The sequence below is a fragment of the Dermacentor silvarum genome, chromosome 3 (assembly GCF_013339745.2).
Source record: "Dermacentor silvarum isolate Dsil-2018 chromosome 3, BIME_Dsil_1.4, whole genome shotgun sequence".
In the NCBI taxonomy this organism is placed as follows: domain Eukaryota; kingdom Metazoa; phylum Arthropoda; class Arachnida; order Ixodida; family Ixodidae; genus Dermacentor; species Dermacentor silvarum.
In genome coordinates this window covers 156,832,339-156,853,559 of record NC_051156.1, presented here as the reverse complement: position 1 = coordinate 156,853,559, position 21,221 = coordinate 156,832,339, and the positions used below count along the sequence as shown (strand labels likewise).

Below are 21,221 nucleotides of genomic sequence, written 5' to 3'. Positions count from 1 at the left end.
GTTTATCATGCACAAATAAATACATGCTCACCGGCAGGTGCGAGTAGCGAGGGCCTGAGCGATCGGCGGGTAGCCGTCTTCTATTCCTTTCGGAATGGGACAGTCTGTGGCTATTCAGAAAAATTTTCAGTTTTGTTCCGCATAATAATGCTTTTTTTTCGCGTACACATCACTTTGACGTGGTGAGTTTTCGCCGTTTTGTGAGGTTGCGTGACAGACAGGTGAAGTGGGCGCAGCCAGAAAACATTGGACCAATAGCAGAGGGCTAATGGTGAAAAGGCGTCGGAGCAGGAACAATTATTTTTCTTTTGTGCCGTGTAATCATGCATAATCAGTGTGTACACATTATATCAGGTGGGGAGCTATCGCGGTTTTCGTGACGTCGCTTGACAGACACGCGAAGTTGGGAGTGGCCCGCAAATGTTTGACCAATCGTGGAGGCTGATTGCGTAAATTGGAATCAAAACAGTTTGGAATCATTTTACGTTACAGCGCCCCATGAAACGTGCCTGAGAAGTGACACTTTCTTTTTCACAAAGCTTTCTATCTAAAACAAGCGGTGTCATCTGCAAAATCAGGTGCAGCATATGCTCAAAAACCGCTCGTCGCAGCAACGCGAAATGTGCAAACGAAGTGCTCGAAGATGAAGTTGCGCCACCGAAACAGCGGCACTCAAATATTTTAAGGTAGCTAGCCAAATTACTCATGATCATCATGATCAGGTCATCATGATCCCGAAGCCAAACAAGCCACTGGGAATAAGAAACATGCGACCCATCTCCCTGACGTCATGCACAGGCAAGTGGTACGAGCATATGGTCCTTAACAGACTAACTACATACTTGGAAGAAAACGGGTACATTCCCGACACCATGTATGGATTCCGTCCCCACTTAATGACTTAAGACATCTTACTATACTGAAGGAGGACGTCATCGATCATCTAGGCAAACACAGCAAGAGCGCAATTCTGGCCATGGACGTGAAAGGAGCCTTTGATAATGTATCTCATGAAGCAGTGTTGAAGAACCTCCAGGACACGCGCTGTGGCGAATGAATATACCGCTGCGTACAAAACTTCCTGACCACCTGAACAGTGACAGTGGCACTGGGCAGCCTGAAATCGGACAAGTTTCAAATAGCGAACAAAGGAGCTCCGCAAGGCTCTGTCATTTCGCCTCTCCTTTTTATTATAGCCATGCTGAAACAACCAAATATATTGAACGGAATAGAGGGGATAAGACAGGTACGCCCTCTATGCCGAAGACATCACCATCTGGACAACAGGCGTGTCCCCAAGAACTCAACAGGATGCACTTCAAGAAGCGGTGGATCGTACATAAAACTACCTCAAGGTTTGCGGGCTTGCATGCGCGCCGGAAAAATCAAAGCTTCTCATACTAAAAGCGAGAACCAAAGGAAGACCGCCAAAAGGTGAAATCCCAGAGCCAGAACTCTGTCTTAATCGAGTGCAAATTCCCAAAGTAGAGTCGCTCAGAATTCCCGGCCTACATGTGCACAAGGACGGATCGGGCGCCGCCACCCTACCCAAACTGCAAGAAACCATCACGCAAGTAGCACATTTGGTACGATGGGTAGAAAACAGAAGATACAGCTTAAAAGAACATGATGCAGTCAGAATAACCCAAGCCCTCACCATCAGCAGAATCACCTACGGCACCCCTTACATAGTTCTAACGAAAGCATAAATAAAAAAAACTGAACATCCTCTTCCGGAAGACCTTCAAGATTGCCATTGGGATCTCCGAATGCTCCTCCACACAGTGAGTACTCCGCTTAGGCCTCCACAACACCTGGGAGGAGCTAGTCGAAGCGCACAAAGTTAACCAACTCGAACGTCTCAAGCATACTGAAACAAGAGCGGCAATACTCAAACGATTAGGATACACTGAATCTATGTAAGTACGCCACGAGAAAAGGATAATCACTCACACACTAACTGAAGAGCACTGTCAGGCCAAGCTATCAGACACGGGCCCAAAGGGACAGCGCAGCCTCATCGAACGGGCGCGGGAGATGTCCATGGCCCGCGGTTACCAGGAATATGGAGGATGCCCACCAGCTATGGCACAAACTGCGCTTGGTCAGAATAAAAGTTTATTCTCTCTTTCTAGCAAAATTACTGCAAATGTAACCCGTAGTATATATCATCAGCCTATATTTATGTCCAAGGACGAAGGCCTCTCCCTGCGATCTCCAATTGCCCCTGTCTTGCGCTAGCGTATTCCAACTTGCGCCTGCGCATTTCCTAACCTCATCATCCCACCTGACTTTCTGCCGTCCTCGACTGCGCTTCCCTTCTCTTGGTATCCATTCTGTAACCCTAATGGTCCACCGGTTATCCATCCTACGCATTACATGGCCTGCCCAGCTCCATTTCTTCCGCTTAATGTCAACTAGAATATCGTCTAGCCCCGTTTGTTCTCTGATCCACACCGCTCTCTTCCTGTCTCTTAACGTTACTCCTAAGATTTTTCGTTCCATCGCTCTTTGTGCGGTCCTTAACTTGTTCTCGAGCTTCTTTGTTAACCTCCAAGTTTCTGCCCCATATGTTAGCACCGGTAGAATGCAATGATTGTACACTTTTCTTTTCAACGACAGTGGTAAGCTCCCAGTCAGGATTTGGCAATGCCTGCCGTATGCACTCCAACCCAATTTTATTCTTCTGTAAATTTCTTTCTCATGATCAGGGTCCCCTGTGAGTAATTGACCTAGATAAACATATTCCTTTACAGACTCTAGAGGCTGACTGGCGATCCTGAATTCTTGTTCCTTGAAGGGGATTTAAAGGTGAGTGGGTGGGGCACTCAGTCCTGGCCTTAGCGGCTCGCCGGGCTTGGTCGTTCCGTGCTAGCAAACCAGGTCTCCCACTGCTTGTTTCTGGGTATTTGCCCTCATTTGGGGGAATTGATAGTTGGGGGCCGCGAATTGCACTCCCACGTAATGTGGGCAAGAGTGGGCCGCTCTCCACACCATGGACAGATGTCCGCGTATTGTGTGGCGCTTATATGGTGTTGCCGGTATAGATTTGTGTGCGTGTTCGTTTGTAGTCGGCACCAGTCACGAGCCTGTTCCCCGGTAAGGCCCGGGTGCGGATTACTAAATTTTTGGCGGTCACGTCGCTGGTTTTCCAAAACGTCACGTGAGTTTGTTAGAGGTTCGACGATAGGACTCGTCGGCGCTCGGATGTTAAATGCGCGAGCTAACCCGCACTCAGAAATGTCTCGAATTTTGAGTTGTATTGCTTTCCGTTTTCTTTTCAGCAAAAACGTGAAGGCCTAATGACGGACTCAGCTCTAACACTGAACGTGTCCTAACTATAAGGAGTTTTGAGACTTAGTTGCCATGTGTGTGCGGCAACTAAATATCATAACAACCACGCTTATTCCGTTCAAGCCAGTCTAACATTAGGACAAGAATCATTACTGATGAAGAAACCTATAATTATGTCGAAAAAGCACAACTCCAGCAGATGAAACATAGTTTTCAAAAGTTAACTTGCGCAGAAAGAACGTCAAGGCAAGAAATTTTTACTGTCAGACAAGTGGCCATATCTTTGCTATAAGACATAAAGGAAGCCCTGTGTAGAAAATTTTGACAAGATGTATCCGTCATCATCATCAGCCTATATATATGTCCACTCCAGGACGCAGGCCTTTAACTCTCTTTCGCTAGCTGATTCCAACTTGCATCATCAAATTTCCTAACTTCATCACCTCTCCTAGTTTTCTGCCGTCCTCGACTGCGCTTCCCTCCTCTTGGTATCCATTCTGTAACTCTAATGCTCCGCCGGTTATTCATCCTACGCATCACATGGCCTGCCCAGCTCCATTTTACAGCGTAAGCCTTTTCGGGTTGCGATGATGCCGCCACCGCCGGCTCCCGCCGCATAACCGCTATCGCCGGAAACACGAAAAAAGTACCGGATTCCCGCCGGGATCTAACCCGCGCCCGCTGCGTGGGAGCCGGATACTCTACCACTGAGCCACGCAAGCGCTTGCTATCGGGTCGCGGAAAATACCCTTAATGCAAGCACGCAGGAGGAGACGACTCGAGCCTCCGCCAGTATGGTGGCGCCATCTAGGTAAGATGCCTGCAAACGCAGTGTCCGCAGGCGCAGACGACGATATGCGATTCAGACGAGGCACGCAATCAACGTGCTCCCGAGCTACCGAGCCTCCGCCATTGTCGTGGCGCCATCTAGTTAAGGTGCCTGCAAACGCCGGGCGGACAGTTCAGATCGCTCTCGTCAAAACGAGGCGAACAGAACGAAGACCCTGTTGTGCGTGGTGCCCAAATTGGAGTTACTCTTCAGCCGCTCCACCAGCTTACGCTGTGACTGTGCTGCGTGTGCCTCGCGGGCCAGTGACTTTCTTTAACAGCGAAGCTGTTCTAGCTAACCGTAAAAAGGGCCGCCTGCTGCCGCAAAACCTCGCCCAGCTATGACGTCGCTGCGTTGCCTAGCAGCCACCTCGCGGAGCGGCGTGTGCCTCGCCTCCTCTTCGTACCGTGCACATGTTGTCTAGACATCAGACAGTATGGAGAGGGAAGGAGAGCATGTGCGCGGCGCGCGCAAATGAGAGCGACACAGAGGGAGAAAGAAATTGCAGCAGCACCAACGAGGCAAAGCGCAGAGCTGCTGCCGACGCCGCCCGCGTTGCCTAGACGCGGATGCGCCGAAGCATTAGGGATGACGTCACCTCGCGTTGCCTAGTAACTACCGGCGCAGGTGCGCGCTCGCTTCGCCCGACACAGACACGGCTCCGACGAGCACCCGCCAGCTGCGCGCTACTGCGCATGCGCCATGACATCATCCCGGTGTGTCGTCTGCTGCGCGCCGCCCATACACTGTGCATAGCTTTCGCCCAGTGAGCATGCGCTTGGCCTCGGAGTTCCGCTTAGTCGTGTTAACTTTCGCTAGATACCAAGCGGCCAGCCTCCAACGGGTTCGGCGTCGCCAAGCAACAGTGTTCTTGGCACGGTGCCAACCTTGGTTAGCCTGCCTGCGTTGGTGGCATGCCAGGAATGCTGTCGCTTATAGGCGCCGACGCGTCCAGCGCTAGGCATGCGAAATGTCGCGAAAGGCATGGTACCTCTGAAAATGATCGCTCGATAATACCTTCCCCCACACGCGTAGTTAAGTTAAACTAAGTAAAGACCTAGCAGCAACCAAGTTAATACCTAGCAGTAGCAGCCAGTAAGACTTCAGGATCGACAGTTTCGCTGTGGATAAGTTTTGCATGACCGAGTGCAAACTTGCCCGTCTTTTTCTCTTAATGTCAATTAGAATATCGGCTATCCCCGTTTGTTCTCTGATCAACGCCGCTCTCTTTCTGTCTCTTAACGTTAGGCCTAACATGTTTCTTTCCATCGCTCTTTGTGCGGTCTTTAACTTGTTCTCGAGCTGTTTTGTTAACCTCCAAGTTTCTGCCCCACATGTTAGCGCCGGTAGAATGCAACGATAGTACACTTCTCTTTTCAACGACAGTGGTAAGCTCCCAGTCAGGATTTGACAATGCCTGCCGCATGCACTCCAACCCAATTTTATTCTTCTGTAAATTTCTTAAGTGTGAGCAGTTGACCTAGATAAACGTACTCTTTTACAGACTCTCGAGGCTGACTGGCAATTCTGAATTCTTGCTCTCTTGCTAGGCTGTTGAACATTATCTTTGTCTCCTGCATAATAATCTTCAACCCTACTCTTATACTTTCTCGGTTAAGGTCCTCAATCATTTGTTGCAATTCGTCCCCAATGTTGCTGAATAGGACAATGCCATCTGGAAACCGAAGGTTGCTGAGATATTCTCCGTTCATCCTCACTCCTAAGCCTTCCTATTCTATGAGCTTGAATACTTCTTATTCGTATTAGATATATTCGTATAGCCCTGCTAAAAAGGTCTGTGCGCCCTCATATCACACGCAGAGAGTTACGGCAGCACGTCCAACTAGCTTCGCCGGGCAACTTACTCACTTCTAAGTTCCGCTGGAGTTTGCTCTTTCTAAGCTGTCACATTGTATATTATTCAGGTCCTATGTAGTTCTTCCCCAGCCCACTGCGAATGTACTGTGGGAAAGTCGGCAGCTGTGTTCGGGACAAATAAGACCTGTACGGTTCGATGCAAGATAATTAGGCAGCGCTCACGTGTATCTGATCATTTCGCGCATAATAAGTGGCACAAGTAATTACAGAACGGGGCATGATGATACACGCAAATAATGAGAAACGTTATTCGTAACCGAACTGGCAAACGAATTCTTTCTTTATCGAGAAACGCTCTTGCGCGGGCCGCTTCGCTGCCATGCAAGCTTTCTGATGGATCGCGCCTAGCTCCTGCAGAATATAATCCAACTGATTAGTAAAATGGCAAAGAATGACGTAATGCTTGAACGACAGCCAATGATAAACAAGTACTTGTGTGATCTGCCTCTCATAATTTGCATGTGCTTGTATCGTTTCTTCCTTTATTGAATATTTTAGCTTAGCGTTGCCGCTGTGTCATCAACGGTGCCACATCTTTAGGCTGTAGTTTCGTATTGCACAGTTAGTGCACCTATAATTTGTGCCTCGCAGCCATAGAAAGGCAATGCTATCGCAATATTTAAAGCAGAACACGGATAATGACTAGTACCCAGTCGGTTTGGTGAGACGTATCCGGGAGGCATCCGGTGCAGATTACGAAGTCTATTAGACAGGGATAACGATCTAGAAGTGCATTGTTGCAATACTTTGACCCATAATCTTTTTGTGAATGCTTCTTGGAGTTCTTTGATAGGCTATAAGAGGACACACCATACATTAATCGCGATTGAAATATTTAATGCCGTTATTGACACCATTTATAATCATCATCATCATCAGCCTATATTTATGTCCACCGCAGGAAGAAGGCTTCTCCCTGCGATCTCCAATTACCCCTGTCTTGCGCTAGCTGATTCCAACTTGCGCCTGCAAATTTCTTTTGCAGGCGCTGTCATCTTGACTGCGCTTCCCTTCTCTTGGCACCCATTCTGTAACTCTAATGGTCCATCGGTTATCTACCCTACGCATTACATGTCCTACCCACCTCCATTTCTTTCTGTTAATGTCAGCTAGAATGTCGGTTATCCCCGTTTGCTCTGTTATCCACACCACTCTCTTCCTGTCTCTTAACGTTAGGCCTAGTATTTTTCGTTCCATCGCTCTTTGTGCGACCATATATATGTCTCATAAATCATATGTTTTAGGACAAAATCATCGCCGTGCTTCTTTACAGGCCTTTCCTTCACCGATATACTCGCAATTCTGCATACTACCTTTTCTTTGTAAGGGCACGAGCTCCGTTCACTACTGAGTAACTCGGAATTTTCACTCCACGGACGCCACTGAGTCATCCGCCACACTCCGTAACGCGACTAACGTCGGTCTGTATTTCACGATAATCGACGTTAGAAGCGAGAGACTCACCCGGCGCAGTGGCTCAGTTAGCCAAGGCGTTGCGTTGCTGAGCACGAGGTCGCGGGATCGAATTCCGGCCGCGGCGGCTGCTTTTCGATGGAGGCGAAATGCAAAAATGCCCGTGCCATTGCGTTGTAGTGCACGTTAAGGAACCCCAGGTGGTCAAAATTATTCCGGAGCCCTCCGTTACGGCGTGCCTCATAATCAGAACTGGTTTTTGCGCATAAAACCCCAGAAAGAAGAAGCGAGTGACTTGGTCCGGAAAGTACCCATAACAACGTGATTTAGAGGCGGCGAGATCACGCCTAATATGGCAACACATTTTCTGTTGAAGAGAAACGCCTCAACCGAGCCTATGCAAGATGCGAAGTGGACCGTTCAAGATTAGTTCTGACCACCTCAGCTCATTTAAAGAAGCAAATGTCAGGATTTACGTGCAACAATGTCGATATGATCATGAGGCACGTCGTAGTGGGCTACTCCGGTTTCGTTTTGACCACCTAGGGTTCTTTGACATGCATCTAAGTTTAAGTACACGAGCGCTTTTTGCATTTTGCACTCATCAGTCTGCGACTGCTTCGGCCTGGATTCAACCCGCGAAATTCTTCCCAGCCACACCACCTCACAGCCACGGAGTTGGCATGGCGAGTACCTGAGGTCTTTTAACGTGCACTATATCTGTGCAGAGGTTCATTTTTTTCTCTGCGCCACCATCGAAATGCGGCCACGGTGGACTGTTATCGAAGCTGCGGCATCGTGCAGCGTAGAAGCCTTCCTACTGAGTCAACACGGAGTGTAGGTGTTCCTTCTTACGCAGAGGAGACCATCTATCAATGGCGAACAGCAAGACAACTTTTTTTGTGGGACACAACACAGATTTAGGGATGGCAGTAAACTGCTATTGTCGAGCCTGTCTGTTTACACATTATGTGCATCAGGGTGCATGCTTGGATGCCTGTTCGTTTATCATCCGCGCGCCAACCTAACAGAGACAGCACGAGAGTCTGAATCTGTCATCGAAAGGCGTCACTCGCGCACAGCACTCAAGAACATCGCTGAGCTTGTTGCCTGGAAAACCAGACATCGCGTGCTACAAAAACTGCCTCGTCCAGCATGTCGATATATGGTCACTCGCACCATACCTAGCTAAATGTGTGCCAAACAATATGCACGGAATAATGACTGTCATTATGCCTTCTTCCGTGCGACCAGTGTCCGCAAGAGCCAGTTCACCAACAGACGATCAATAGCAGGCGAGGGCTTATTTCTCTCAAAGGCACTTATTAGGCCGATGGTAGCGTGCATAGTTGCTGTTTGTGGCCGGACCATATTGCTTTTGTTTCTCTGCCATTGTAACGACATCTTTCACACGAATATGAACACAAACATCACCTTTCCGATGTTACCTGCGGCAGGAGTACATTGAAGAGGAAATATGAAGGATCAATGACGCCGTGTTAAATACATCAGAAAAGAAAGATTTATTAGCACATTTTCATCGACCATCTAAGTTGCTGCTAACAATAGTTGAAAGGTCAGAACAGCAGCAGAACTGCGATGTCTGCCTGTAATAAAGTGCAAGGGCTTGCAACGAAATATGCAAAGTCTCTTACATATTGACGCGGCATCCATCATCGCCTAATTGTACGATGGGAAATGATCAAGGAGGCAACCCTGTGCACATAATTACGCATATTGCATAGTGTAAGATATGCGAAGGAAGCGATAAAGAGGACAGCTAATCAGGCGCAACACAGACAGTGTCCGGTACAATTGTGTTTTCAATCCGTGAAAGGCTAGGTGGCCAATTACACTCGTAAAAATGAGTTTGCGCTTGATCCCTATATATAATGACTAATATTTCGGAGTTTTTAATATTTTTTTCCAGATTTATCGATGCGGACGTATCTTTGCACGCTCATTTCTTTCTGAAAATTAAAGTTTGACAAATGGGACGATTAAGGCATCTCACATAATGATAACACGGTTGCATGGGCATTCGGGCTTATTAGCTTTTTTTTTTTTGGGGGGGGGGGGGGGAGGGCGGAACGGCACACGTGTTCAAATGTCATTACTCGTCGCTGAATATATAAGGCGCTCGGAATTTCCCATCATCCTTCTTTGCCATAAAGTTCAATTTTAACAATTAAGGGAGAACGGTTATCACAACTTTTTCATCATTGCCCTGAAGAAACACGGATGTATCTGGCACACCAACGGGCGCATTACATTTCAATGCAGTACTTTATGGATTAAGTTTAAATATTACACGAATCGCTCAAATATCAATTTCCACTCGAATAGGTTGCTCGTCGATCTCATGCTAGGCTTATCATTTAGCCTTGTTCTGGTCAGCTATATAATCATGCTGCAGCTCGATATGGCCTAGCGCCGGAACCACATGATTCTTGCACCGGGCAATAATTTTAGGCTTTACAGAATGTTTAAAAATCACTTGTGCCTGATAGCACAATTCCATTCTATCAGCTGGGATATTCAAAGAGGGAGACATGCCAGGGGACTTGCACGAGAAATCAAAACACATCTTCAGATAATTAACGAAAATTCCCTAATCAACTTCGTATAATAAAGATATTTACGGCACATACTGCAATTTACCATGGCCTATGAATTTTATTTCTTCCTCAAACCTTCTCTATCCACCTTATAACGCTACTATGCAACTGCTTCATGGCGTACTACATGGTGTAATAATATACAACTGCCATGCAAAGTTCGCATGTATCGACGCTACGCGGTGAGCATCTCACGTCGTGTAACAAGTGGCACGATACGATGCGAATGATCGTGATGATGATAACGATGATTATGATGGTTTATACGCACCCCCCTTCGAAATGAGGTGACGACAAGTAGTCGACCAACCTGCTTGATTTAATCAGGTATATTATACACGCTTTTCACTGTAGCGTTTTTGCAGGCCTGTGACTTTTATTTCCCCCCCAAATCTTGTCTATCTACCTTGAACCGCTACCTATGAAACAGCTACATGGCCTGCCACCGTGTGCACGTGTCGACGCTACGTGGCGCGTATCTCACATCGCGTGTCTCCTCGCGCGCTAGGACGCGTGTGTAGGGCATGTTTCCGCTGCAAGCTAGCAAGCGCTGGCCGAGCTCAGTGGTAGAGTAGCTGACTTCCGCGCAGCGGGCTCTGGGTTCGATCTCTGCAGGAACTGGGTATTTTCCCTCCATTTCTGGCGCTAGCTGCGACGGACACCGGCAGCGGCGGACAATATCGCCAACCGAAACGGCTATTGGAATGAGCCCATGACACTAGCTTACGCTGCAAAATACAGAACCTGTTCGCAAAACAACAAAGAATATGGCGTGAACTAGCGTAGCCACTCCAGGTTATTTTATGCGGAGTAATAAGTCAGCTCTGTGCTGTATTCCGTGCCCGAGTAATCAACTAAATTGACTGGCATTATGATGTGCTACATGATTGCGTAATATCACCGGCAGTGGTGCCACTTCAGCGCCTTTCTAAACCACTTTCCTGTTTTCGTCATCTCCGCCCCCCCGCGTCCTCCATGAAACCATCCCTTAACAATCTGCGGCACTCTTTTACACAGGAGGTTCTTCTGTAAGTCAAAACATTTTTTCGGCACATTTCGAGCAATCTGACGATGTGCGCGTGAGGCTTGTGGCTCACTTAGGCAAAAAAAGGTAAAGACATAAAATTATGTATTAATTTGCCGTGGCTTGTCGGAGTTGCGACCCCTAAACGTGAACTCATTAGTTGAAGTTCCACATTTTTATAGAAGGCTGCGTCTGGCATGTGCGTGCGCGTCTTCGGCCAAGATATATGTCACGGCGGGGTGGCCAGCAAGACATTCGTGCAAATGTAAACGGTGGACGAAAGTAAGCGGGGCGGGCGGATCAAACGCACACCCTCGGCTGTTTTCCGCGTAATCAGGTCAGAGGAAGGCTCGTTAAGCGGGAATTAGACGCCGGCTACCGACAGCTTTCCAGGATGGACCGTTTGCCCCTTCGCCGGCCCCATCTGCCCACGACAGAACGATTAGCCGTACGGGAAACGATACCCGCCAACGAAGCATTTAGTTCGGCGCGACACTCGTTGTCTTTTTATGGCTATGCTCCTTTTTGTTTCCCTAATTTAGGCATAACCAGTAGTTCAACCATTTCATTTCGAAAACTTCATTGTCGAGCAGCCGCAATGTCTATCGACAACCTTATCTGCCGGCAGGTATTCCCTAAATTTCATCATAAACCTTCATTTCCTATGAAACATAAACCTTCATAAGAATTCATTTGCAAGCCCCAAAGAAGCTCTTCCTCTCGCTAAAAAAAGAAACAGAATATTCTGCTGAATGAAAAGCTCAATAATATAATTTGTCGCCATTTTTCACATTACTGGGTGCAACTATAAATATTTCTCTAATCATTTCATACTGTGTTACTGCTTGTGTTTATGGGAATAGCGTACGTGCCTATACGATGGTCGCAAGACAGGCTTGCGCGCCTGCACTGGTGACACAAAAGCTCCATCTACAAACGCACGTATTTTCCAAAACGCACGCACTGAACATTATCTTTCGTGTTTCTCAGTTCTAAAGCGTTCACTGTCCAACTTCTCCCGATACTGGCACTTATATTTATGCGACTTTCCCCGGGAAGCCCCCAGAAATAATAACTATAAATTTCCAGATCCGCGTTGACATTAGGTACACTGCACATCTTACAGACAACTAATAGCTCCGTCACGCGTTGATACTACACTGGCATTACTTCTTTGTAGTGCCTCCATTCCTAAAGTCATCTACTAAAATCATATCTACAATGACGAGCTGCTTCTTGAGCGCCTCAATAATCTGACATCTAGCGAGAGCGACGCAAATTGCGCACAAACAGGCGTGGCTCTGGACCTGAGGTATCTGTTTGAAGTATGCCAAATTATTCATGAGTAACGCATGCTGTGCATAACGCATATATTAAAAAAGTAATAAATTGTATTTGGGGCCTTATGTGGCAACATCGCGATGTTGTTATGTGGGCTCGGGGCTATATTAAACAAGCTGTGTTTTTTTTTTTTTTACCGACCATTCTTGCATTTCGCTTCCATCAAAGTCCAGCCAGCACGTCCGGTATCAAACCTACGACCACAAGCTCAGCAGCGTAACTCCATAGCCATGAAGCTACCGCTGTTTATGTGCAGCGATCCCAGCTGCGCATAAACCGCGCTTGATACGCGCCAGAGAATCGCCTGATATTACAGAGCATGACTGTTAGCATGAGAGGCCTACCCGACTCTTGTGCACCATAGTCAAGAATAGAATGTAGGAGTATTTCACGCTTCTGTTTTTTATTCGTAGTTTTGGTGAAACATTGGTGACCAGACAGAAACTGGGCAGACGATTTGTCTATACAGCTGCTTCATGGCACTAGCAGAAAAAGGTCACTCATTTCTAGTGAATTTATTGACACAGTGCAAAGTCATCCAGTGCGCTAGTACAGGCAAAGTAACCGATAAAAAGGCAGAAATGTTAAGCAGACAAAGCTCGAAGCAGTTTCTAAAACATACCCGCAAATCATTAGTATTTAGATTAACGGTTACATGGACAAAATTATAGGTGATTGGTTTTATTGCGATAGCAATTATAGGGACCCTCCAGGCGCATTTCTGCCGTCGCCGTCAGGTTCAGTATAAAGTCCAAGGGCGATAAAACGGTCGCCGCGCACTGCATGCTTTATCTGCGAGTGAAAGTATGCGAGGGTGAGGCGGCGATCGCGGCTCAATCTCGCACACGCAAGTGTGGAGATCGCGGGAAGGAAGAGTGCTGTCTTTCGTCGCGCACAACGCTCCGGGCGGCCGCGCTCACCCGCGCGGGCCGCTGCAACTTGAAAGCGATCTGCGGCGGGGACACACTCCACCGTGCACTGTGTTTTCGCGGCTTAATTCGCGTTGATGCGAGATGCCGCACGAAGGTCCATTCGCTCACTGCTGCAGGCCGCGCTTCCTCACTCCAGCGTATAGACAGCGAGTTTCCGCGGTCATCGAGTGAGAAGTGTTCATGTTTCTCGCGCGCGCGTGACACCATGCTTGGTAATTTTATTAGTATACCCATATTTACAAGTTTATACGGCCGATAAATCTGCTATCCTTACATCGTATAGCTGTCCACTAATTTTCTATCGCAAACGTTGCATTGCCTTTCGGGCGAAACTGCGACTTTTTTAATGGTTAGGCATCTCTGCAAAAATCCAATCCGTCAATCAATGGATGAGCGGGAGGTCTCTGACCGCAAATACCTTAAAATGGCATGTGGTAGACATCTAAAATGAACCGACTTATGTTGCCGTCTATACTACCCGCTACAGATGTGCCGGCGATCGGCTCTGTTCTGTCCTCACTATAACAAATGTATATATGCCTTCATGCGTATAATTCATCCAATAAAACAAAAGTTTCTTTATCGTACACCGTAAAGTTTAGTGCATCTGCTCGGTTGGTTTGAGGGCAAGTGCAGTGAGTTGATCCAGGAGTCTGTGTAAATGCGCGGTGGTTTAGGTGACGTGGTGGGGGTCACAAGGTAGAAACATTGCGTGTCACGCCACTCTCTCTCCACAGTTGTCTCGCGCTTGTCCTTGCTTCGTTCTTCAGGTGGTTTTTATAGAATTCCGCTCAACGGCATTGCAGGGAATTTCAAAGACGCCAGTGCTGTCTTCTAAAATCATTATCGATGGTTTCTACGGGAATGTGTTTACTTTCTACGCTCAGGTATGGGCTCACATGCTAAATAACTTTTGTCGCTCAAAGATATCTGGCGCGGGCTTGGCTTAATTGTCGCAGTATATTTTCTTGGTGTATTTTTTCTCTTTGCTATGCTGTCCTGAGCGTATTCTTACAGTTGACAGTTCCTTAAGTCAAAGAGACTGACTTGCCACAGGAAGAAACTGATGCAACGGCTAGCCCAATTTACCACTTTTTTTCACATCACGGGCTGCTTAACATGCAGCCATCTGTAAAATAGTTTAACTCGGAGGCTCTCGTCACGGCCGTGCCATCATTTGTTCGAGTGATGTAAATGACAAAGCCCTTCATAACGAGCCCACTCTTGACGAAACCTTTCGAAGAGCGACGCATTTTCATCTTTCTCTGCTTAAACAAGCGTCCTATATACCCATATAGCAAAAGGCAAAGCGTTAGGTTCACTGTGTTTTATTTTCTAGCAGAGCTATTCTGTTGCCTGAGGCTACCTGACGCATATACAGAGCGGCAAAATTGAATCACCTAAAAAAATGTTCAGTTACTTCGTTTGTTTGCGGTCTGCCCAAAGTGAAGTTAGCCTTCCTTCAGTTATAATTACACTTGTCACACGGGCTATACTATTGTGCAGTTGAGGTTTCAGTAGATTTAGAAATTGACGCTCCGCCGAGCCCTAGGAGCCGCTGTCGCGCAAAAAGTTACCTAAAGACACACTGGTGACTGAGCATGAGCGCGGTGAGGTGGAAATCACACCTACATTATTTCCGACCAATGGTTGATGTGGCGTCCACCGTCGTCCCGTCAACCGTGATCAATCAACTGTGACCCATATATAGTTGCCTATATAACGCGGATAATTCCTTCCGAGAAAGGAATTGGACTGAGTTTTCAACAAGGCACATTTTTATTGGGTGCTGGAGAGGTTTACCTGGTTTTACACGCAGAAGAGACAAGGATTGTTACGAATAATTATTTATCCGGCTTCACTCAGTGCGTCGGTTCAGCAACCTAGCTAACGTTTAGAATTGTCACGATACCGAAAGCATTTTTTATCTATTCCTGCGTTTATGAACAACAAAAGGCTCTCGACCAAATAAAATTCTTGCTGAGTCAGCCGTGCTCGTCACGCGGGTCTGCTTTCCATAGCTAGTGCTTTTGAGGCGATCGAACCTTTACAAGTAAGTGTATCCGAAAAGAAGAAGAACAACAAAAGAAATGCGAGGAAGCCATATCACATTTATGGGCTATTTAGGAAACAGAGATGAAATGCAGCTTCCGCCTTAAGCTTGCATCTAGCACTCTCCCCTTTTCCTCGCTGGCTTGATCCGCTTTCCTCTTCTGTAACAGCCCGCTTGCGAGTTCAGCGCGCGGAGCATTGGAGCGGTCTCGGCAGCTCGCCTCACTTCAGCGGCTTCTTCTCCCTGGGTAGCACGTGCTCTCGAGGATATGAAAACGGCACGCGCTTTGCGTCCACCTGACCAAGGTATACACGCAGGTCTGTTACGTGTCTTTGTTAATAATTGTACAATGACCATTGCTTACAATGGCCGCCCCATCTCATAGAAAGTTTGGTTTTACATTTTTTAGACTGCTTATCTGAGTGATATAAGACGTAGAATACACTAAGCTAAGCATCGCCGAGCGCTGCACAATTTTGCGCAGTTTTAAAGGGACACTAAAGGTAAATACTAATTCGAAGTGGACTGTTTAAATACAATTCCAGAAACCTCGCAACGCTTGTTTCGTGCAAGGAAAATACTTAGTTTGCGAGAAAATTTCATCTGAAGGGTCCGAATACCTTCATGGCAATTCAAGTCTCCCGCCACGCCCACCGAGGAGTGGTGACGTTGCATACGCCATCACCGCGCTTTGCTGCCGCCGGTGAGTAAAACGGCGCCCGACAGACGGCGTACGATGCCCCGCTGCAGCTGCTTTTGGTCAAGTGGCGTGGAGTGGTCGGGCACCCTATAGAAGATAGAACCAACTTGGGCATCCCGCGACATCACAAGGAAGTGGAATTCTCTGATAGTTACAGTTTGTGCGAGTTTCGCAAGCCAGCAAAACCTGCGCAGCATTACGTGAAAACGAAACTACTGAAACGCGAAAGCGTGGGCGGCGCAGAGTCGAGCGAAAACAAAACCTTTCAACCGCCCGCGTTGTTGTTCACGGTGTAATGTCAATGAGTTGTTTTTTCTAACAATGTAATATAACTAGTAAAGTAGCATTTTCATTTGTCTTATAATACAGTACAATGATGTTTTTATAATGAGTGGTTGAGTACTAGTGACAGAAATTAAATGAGGAGTGCCTTTGTCATCGGGCGAGTACTTGAATGTCCGGGGGAGTCTCTAATCATGTCCTGCATTTGCCTCAATTTCTCGATTACTAAGGCTCTGTTCGCGATAATATTGACGCCTTAGAGATACTCGAGCACTAATCCATCACTTTAGCTTGACTTATTATTTGCCTTTAGTGTCCCTTTAATAACCAACCAGTTAAGATGTTTTTTTTTAGTTAGACTACCAATCTTTCTAAACATCCAGGAGCTTTCCTCAAAAGTTCCATCTGAATGCGTCGTTTTTTATCTTGTATCGATGGCTTGAAATCAGTCACATGCGCACTGACTCTATATTTCTTCTTGATATTTTTCCTCCTTTCCTTTTGTGTAGGGTAGCCAAATACGCGCTAACTTGGTTTATTTCGATGACTGTCCTCGCCCTTTTTCTATGTCGCTACTTTTGGTGTAAACTGCATAAATACAAACGCCTCTACGGCAAACGTTCCATTGCTTAATCTATCTGAGATATTCTCTTGCAACCACAGCTGAAGGTCGCCGCATACTCGTTTCACCATGATCAGGCATCCTGAGGAATGCCATCTGCTCGGCTTTTCAAGAACAAAATAACGTAATTGGGGTCATTCGCCCATGACACCGCTTCTCTGGATCCCTGCAGGGCTAACACCGGGCCACCGCTTTCAACGGGACTAACTAGGCGTAACTAGCACTGCTGAATCCTTTTCAGTCGTGGAACCGATGAGGTTTCCATCCATAGAGAGAAATAATTAGTGTAACATCACGCGTGCATCAGTGGTCTTACCTTTGTTATCAGTTGTAGTTCGCATTTTATTGCATGCCAGCTATATGAAATGGCCGACAATGAAAAAACAAACTTGAATCATCACATCGCTGGATAGGTGGCGCTATGGGCACTGAGTTTTCAAGCTCCGGGATGGACAGAACCTGTTCAGCGAGGGCTGGAAAAGTTCGCCAAGTGAGTGGCCTAGTGTGCTGTGTCAAATGATATCCAAAACGCATGAAATAATACACGCAATACGCACAGCACAACACGTACGCCAATTCGGCCCCAAAGCCTAGACATGCAACGTTGTCCTTCCTGTCAATAAAATCCCTCTTACAATCGAGATCATTGGCACGGTGGACAGTTTACACCACCATATTTGGATACATTGGCGGTGTTACTGAATGGTATAAGTCCATGTCTGGTAAATGAAAGCTAAAATCATAGCGACGCTGTCATTAATGTATCGCTGCGCGATAAAATGTAGAAGCTAGAGCAGATAAAGTGATATATTTTTCCTCCTACAAAGTGCCATCTTCACTACTGAATACTGAACAACAAGTTGTTTGAAATCACGACATTTGTTCAATGCAGTGAGCTCGACTGCTAGTGCCAAAGTGGCACAACATGAAATTAACCCAATCGCATTACTTCACAGCGGCTGGCTTTTGGTGTTGTAAACCCCGCTGCTTGGACAGATCGCGAACGATGGGCTAAAGAAACCACTGAGGTTTCTTCCATTGCGTTTCGAAGAAGCTCTCTTGTATATGCTCCGAATCGCAGACAAGGCGCGCCGCAAAAGGCTTCATTGTCTGGCTTCCAGCGCTGGTTGCATGCAGTCTGTTCCGCCGAGTGCAGGGCACAGCTGTTGACGTCACAGCTGCGAAAATATAGCCCGAGCGAGCGGTGCAGTGGCATTTCGGAAGCGAGACAATGCGCATTGCTTAATGTCTGAAAACGCAACTGATTTCTGGGTGCTATAAGCTTATGAATCTGAATGGAGGCATCATTGATGGCCAAAATACCATGTGTCAAACTGGGGTACCGCCTGAAGCACTAACTGCAGTGCGTATTACCTTACAGTCGTTTATGCCGATAATAATCTTGGATCAGTACCGGTAACCACTAGCGCAGTGAGCAAAACAGCCTCTCTTGCGAGTCCCTCCGTCTGTGCACCTTTAATATCCCAACCTGGCGCCCTGTTTCCCATGCCACTTCTGTGAAGTCTGATTGTGTAAGGCGGAATATTGACGTTGAAAAACTTATTCAACACATTTTCAAAAGTACTAAAGAGAAGCGTTTGAACGAGTAACAGTTACCGAGAGAGGGAAAAAAAAATCGTGTCTTCTCTTCCTCCCTGTTTCGTCTGCGCCGCCTGGCACCCGTATTTAGGAAGATAATTTACTACCTTTCTCACTATTTCTATTACGTCCCGAACCAGAAAATTGGGAAGGCATAAAGCATGCAAACTGCAGAAATGATTCCTTGTGATTTTCACCATGGCCGCAAGTCGATCGCTTCCTCAATGCTTATGCTAGGAAGCTAGGAAGGCAGTCCTTATGCTTATGCTTATGCTAGGAAGGCAGTCCGTTACACCGCTTGCGAATAAAAGATGTTGTCCTCGTGACAATAGCGTTGCGAATCACGTAAACAGCTAAGTATACATCTATGGCTCAGATTCTGCTAGTGAATGCAATTACGTAATCGTATTGTCGAATAACTTGTCCCGCGTAGCACGGGAAAAAATTTCACCAAATGAAATAACTAGTTGAGTGCATATAACATGAAATATTTTTATTCGCAGCTAATTCCTAATTTGACAGCTCTGCGCGACACCGCATGGGAGTTTGATATGCCAAAAAGCGCGTGTTTGTATACTTAGTTGACAGATGACACTCGATTCTGCATGAAAACTTTCTTGCGGTACGGGATTTCGCATGTGTTGCAACACACAATTTCATTCCTAATTAATTAAAACACTGTAGTAAGTACCGCATATAATTGCTATGCCTGGTTTCTGGTAAACTTTTATAAACAAGAAAAAATTTATGGAGCGTGCTCCCTTCAGTTTTTGGGCTTTGTAAAGCTATAAAGGCAAAATAAATTCAATTCTTGGTCAACGTTCGAAGATGAGCACTGACATGGTGTGCATAAACCACAAACGTTATTTCAACATTATAAAGGTGCTTAACAAAGACATAGGAAACAGTTAAACCCATGAGAGAAAGTCAGCTTCATTTTTTTTTACACAAAGGAGAAAGACAGATGTCTTCCACACGTGCTTCCCTATTGGGGATCGTAGCAAATGCGTCACATGCAGTGAATGAATGAGTGCACTTACATTGAGGGCGGAGCACAAGGAGACGACGACCAGCAGAAGCCCGGCGAAGAGAGAACTCATGATGAAATCAGCTGGATCACCTGCGCAGCCTCTTGGGAGCCTCAACAACTACGTCGTATTAAGTGCGCCGGATTTACAGAATGTGCCTCTGCGTGGAAGTCGCGAAACTCGCGCGAACTTTCAATCTACGAGACCTCAGCACTAACCACGTGATGTCGGAGCGAAAATAATTAGACGAAACTACGCGTCCTTCCTTTTCCAAAACAAAAGAAACGTCCCGCAGCAATCACACTGTGGCTTCTGGTTTCAGGCCACACCTGAATACTTTTTTTAGGCTCCGCCGAAAGAACGCTTGCTTGAGAAGCAAAACGAAGGTGGAACGTGGCCGACTGCCTCGCGTGCGCTCTGAGTTTCGCGCTCACGCGGTGGTGCGCCTTTATGGAAGCGCGCGCCGCGCATCACGTGACCGGGAGTTGAGCGGCCAATCGTTAGGGAGCGAGTGTCGCCGGAAGGTGGGTGGAAGTTGGGGGGAGAGCACGGGAGTTTTGAGGAAGAGGCCGCTTTGAGGAGAAGGAACTCACCGCATGCCAGGCGAGGGTCGGAGGCTTTCGGGAAGGCCCCGCGTCGTCCCCTGGGCTCGCAAGGAAACTCTCGTCGAAGCAAAACTGCGAAGCTGAGACGCCTGCTCGCCCTCTTGCTCCCTGGCTTTCTCTCTCTCCCTTCTCTGACGTTCTCTCGTTCTTTCTTTATATTTTGTGTTGCCGGAGAACGACCAGGAAAGGCACGGGAAAGTACGACGGCTGTATGAGGGCGAGCGTTGTATAAGCAAGCATCTCACAGAGGTTTAGTGGGTCTTCACGGGGGTGAGAGTGAACGGAATTTGAGAAAGAGGCGTTTGGCGTTCGAAAGGACACAAGTGGGAAGACTCGAAAGAATGAAAACAGGATTAGACTCAAAAAGCATAACGGAGCTCTCCTGTGTGACGTGAGTGCGCCTTGCATTGCGGGTTACATCGGTGACGGAATGTTTGGATTAGCAGGGAAGAAAGCGATGGCCCCGCGAAAGGCGGCGCCAACGGTCGCGTGTAAAACACGCGAATGATGTACGGAATATGTGCAAGTAGTTCAAATTGGTTAAAGAGTAAAAAGAATGGTGATCGAGACGCTAGTAACATCCCACACCAACTTGAAGGCGTGAATTTTTTTTTTTAAAGAGAGTGCTATTAAACTGCACAGAGACGCTGGCAAAGAGGATGGGAATCTCTACCAGTGCCTACTAAGCATAAAAAGTTCCTACATCATTATCGCCTGGACGAAATACGCCAGCTGCTTCTCTGACAACCAAAGGCGCAAGTGCCATATCAAAACATGTACATGTACGTCCCTACATTGTAGTTGCTGTCGTAACTTCGATGCTTCAGTGCAGCACATATATCATAGAATGTGCTGAATGTGACAAACAGTGCTTTCGCCTGCGTGTCCGTGGGAGCACCCTTGACAAGCGTCCCCTCACAGTGAGCAAAATGTTTGTGCCGTGGTCATATCCTGATAAGCAGAGGCGAGCTTTGAGTGCCCTTCGCGATTTTTTTAGGCGAGA

At 47.0% G+C, this 21,221-nt stretch overlaps 1 protein-coding gene across 2 annotated transcripts in view; it reads right to left on the bottom strand.

The window, feature by feature from the left end:
* LOC119445958 (uncharacterized) overlaps positions 1-20,017 on the bottom strand; it is a 75,132-nt gene extending 55,115 nt beyond the window's left edge. For both annotated transcript variants that reach the window (XM_037710259.2, XM_037710260.2), the window contains exon 1: positions 19,626-20,017. In XM_037710259.2, the coding sequence (XP_037566187.1) occupies positions 19,626-19,685 (60 nt within the window). In that variant the 5' untranslated portion in view covers positions 19,686-20,017. The remainder of the gene's footprint in view (positions 1-19,625) is intronic.
* Between the last annotated feature and the right edge of the window lie 1,204 nt (positions 20,018-21,221).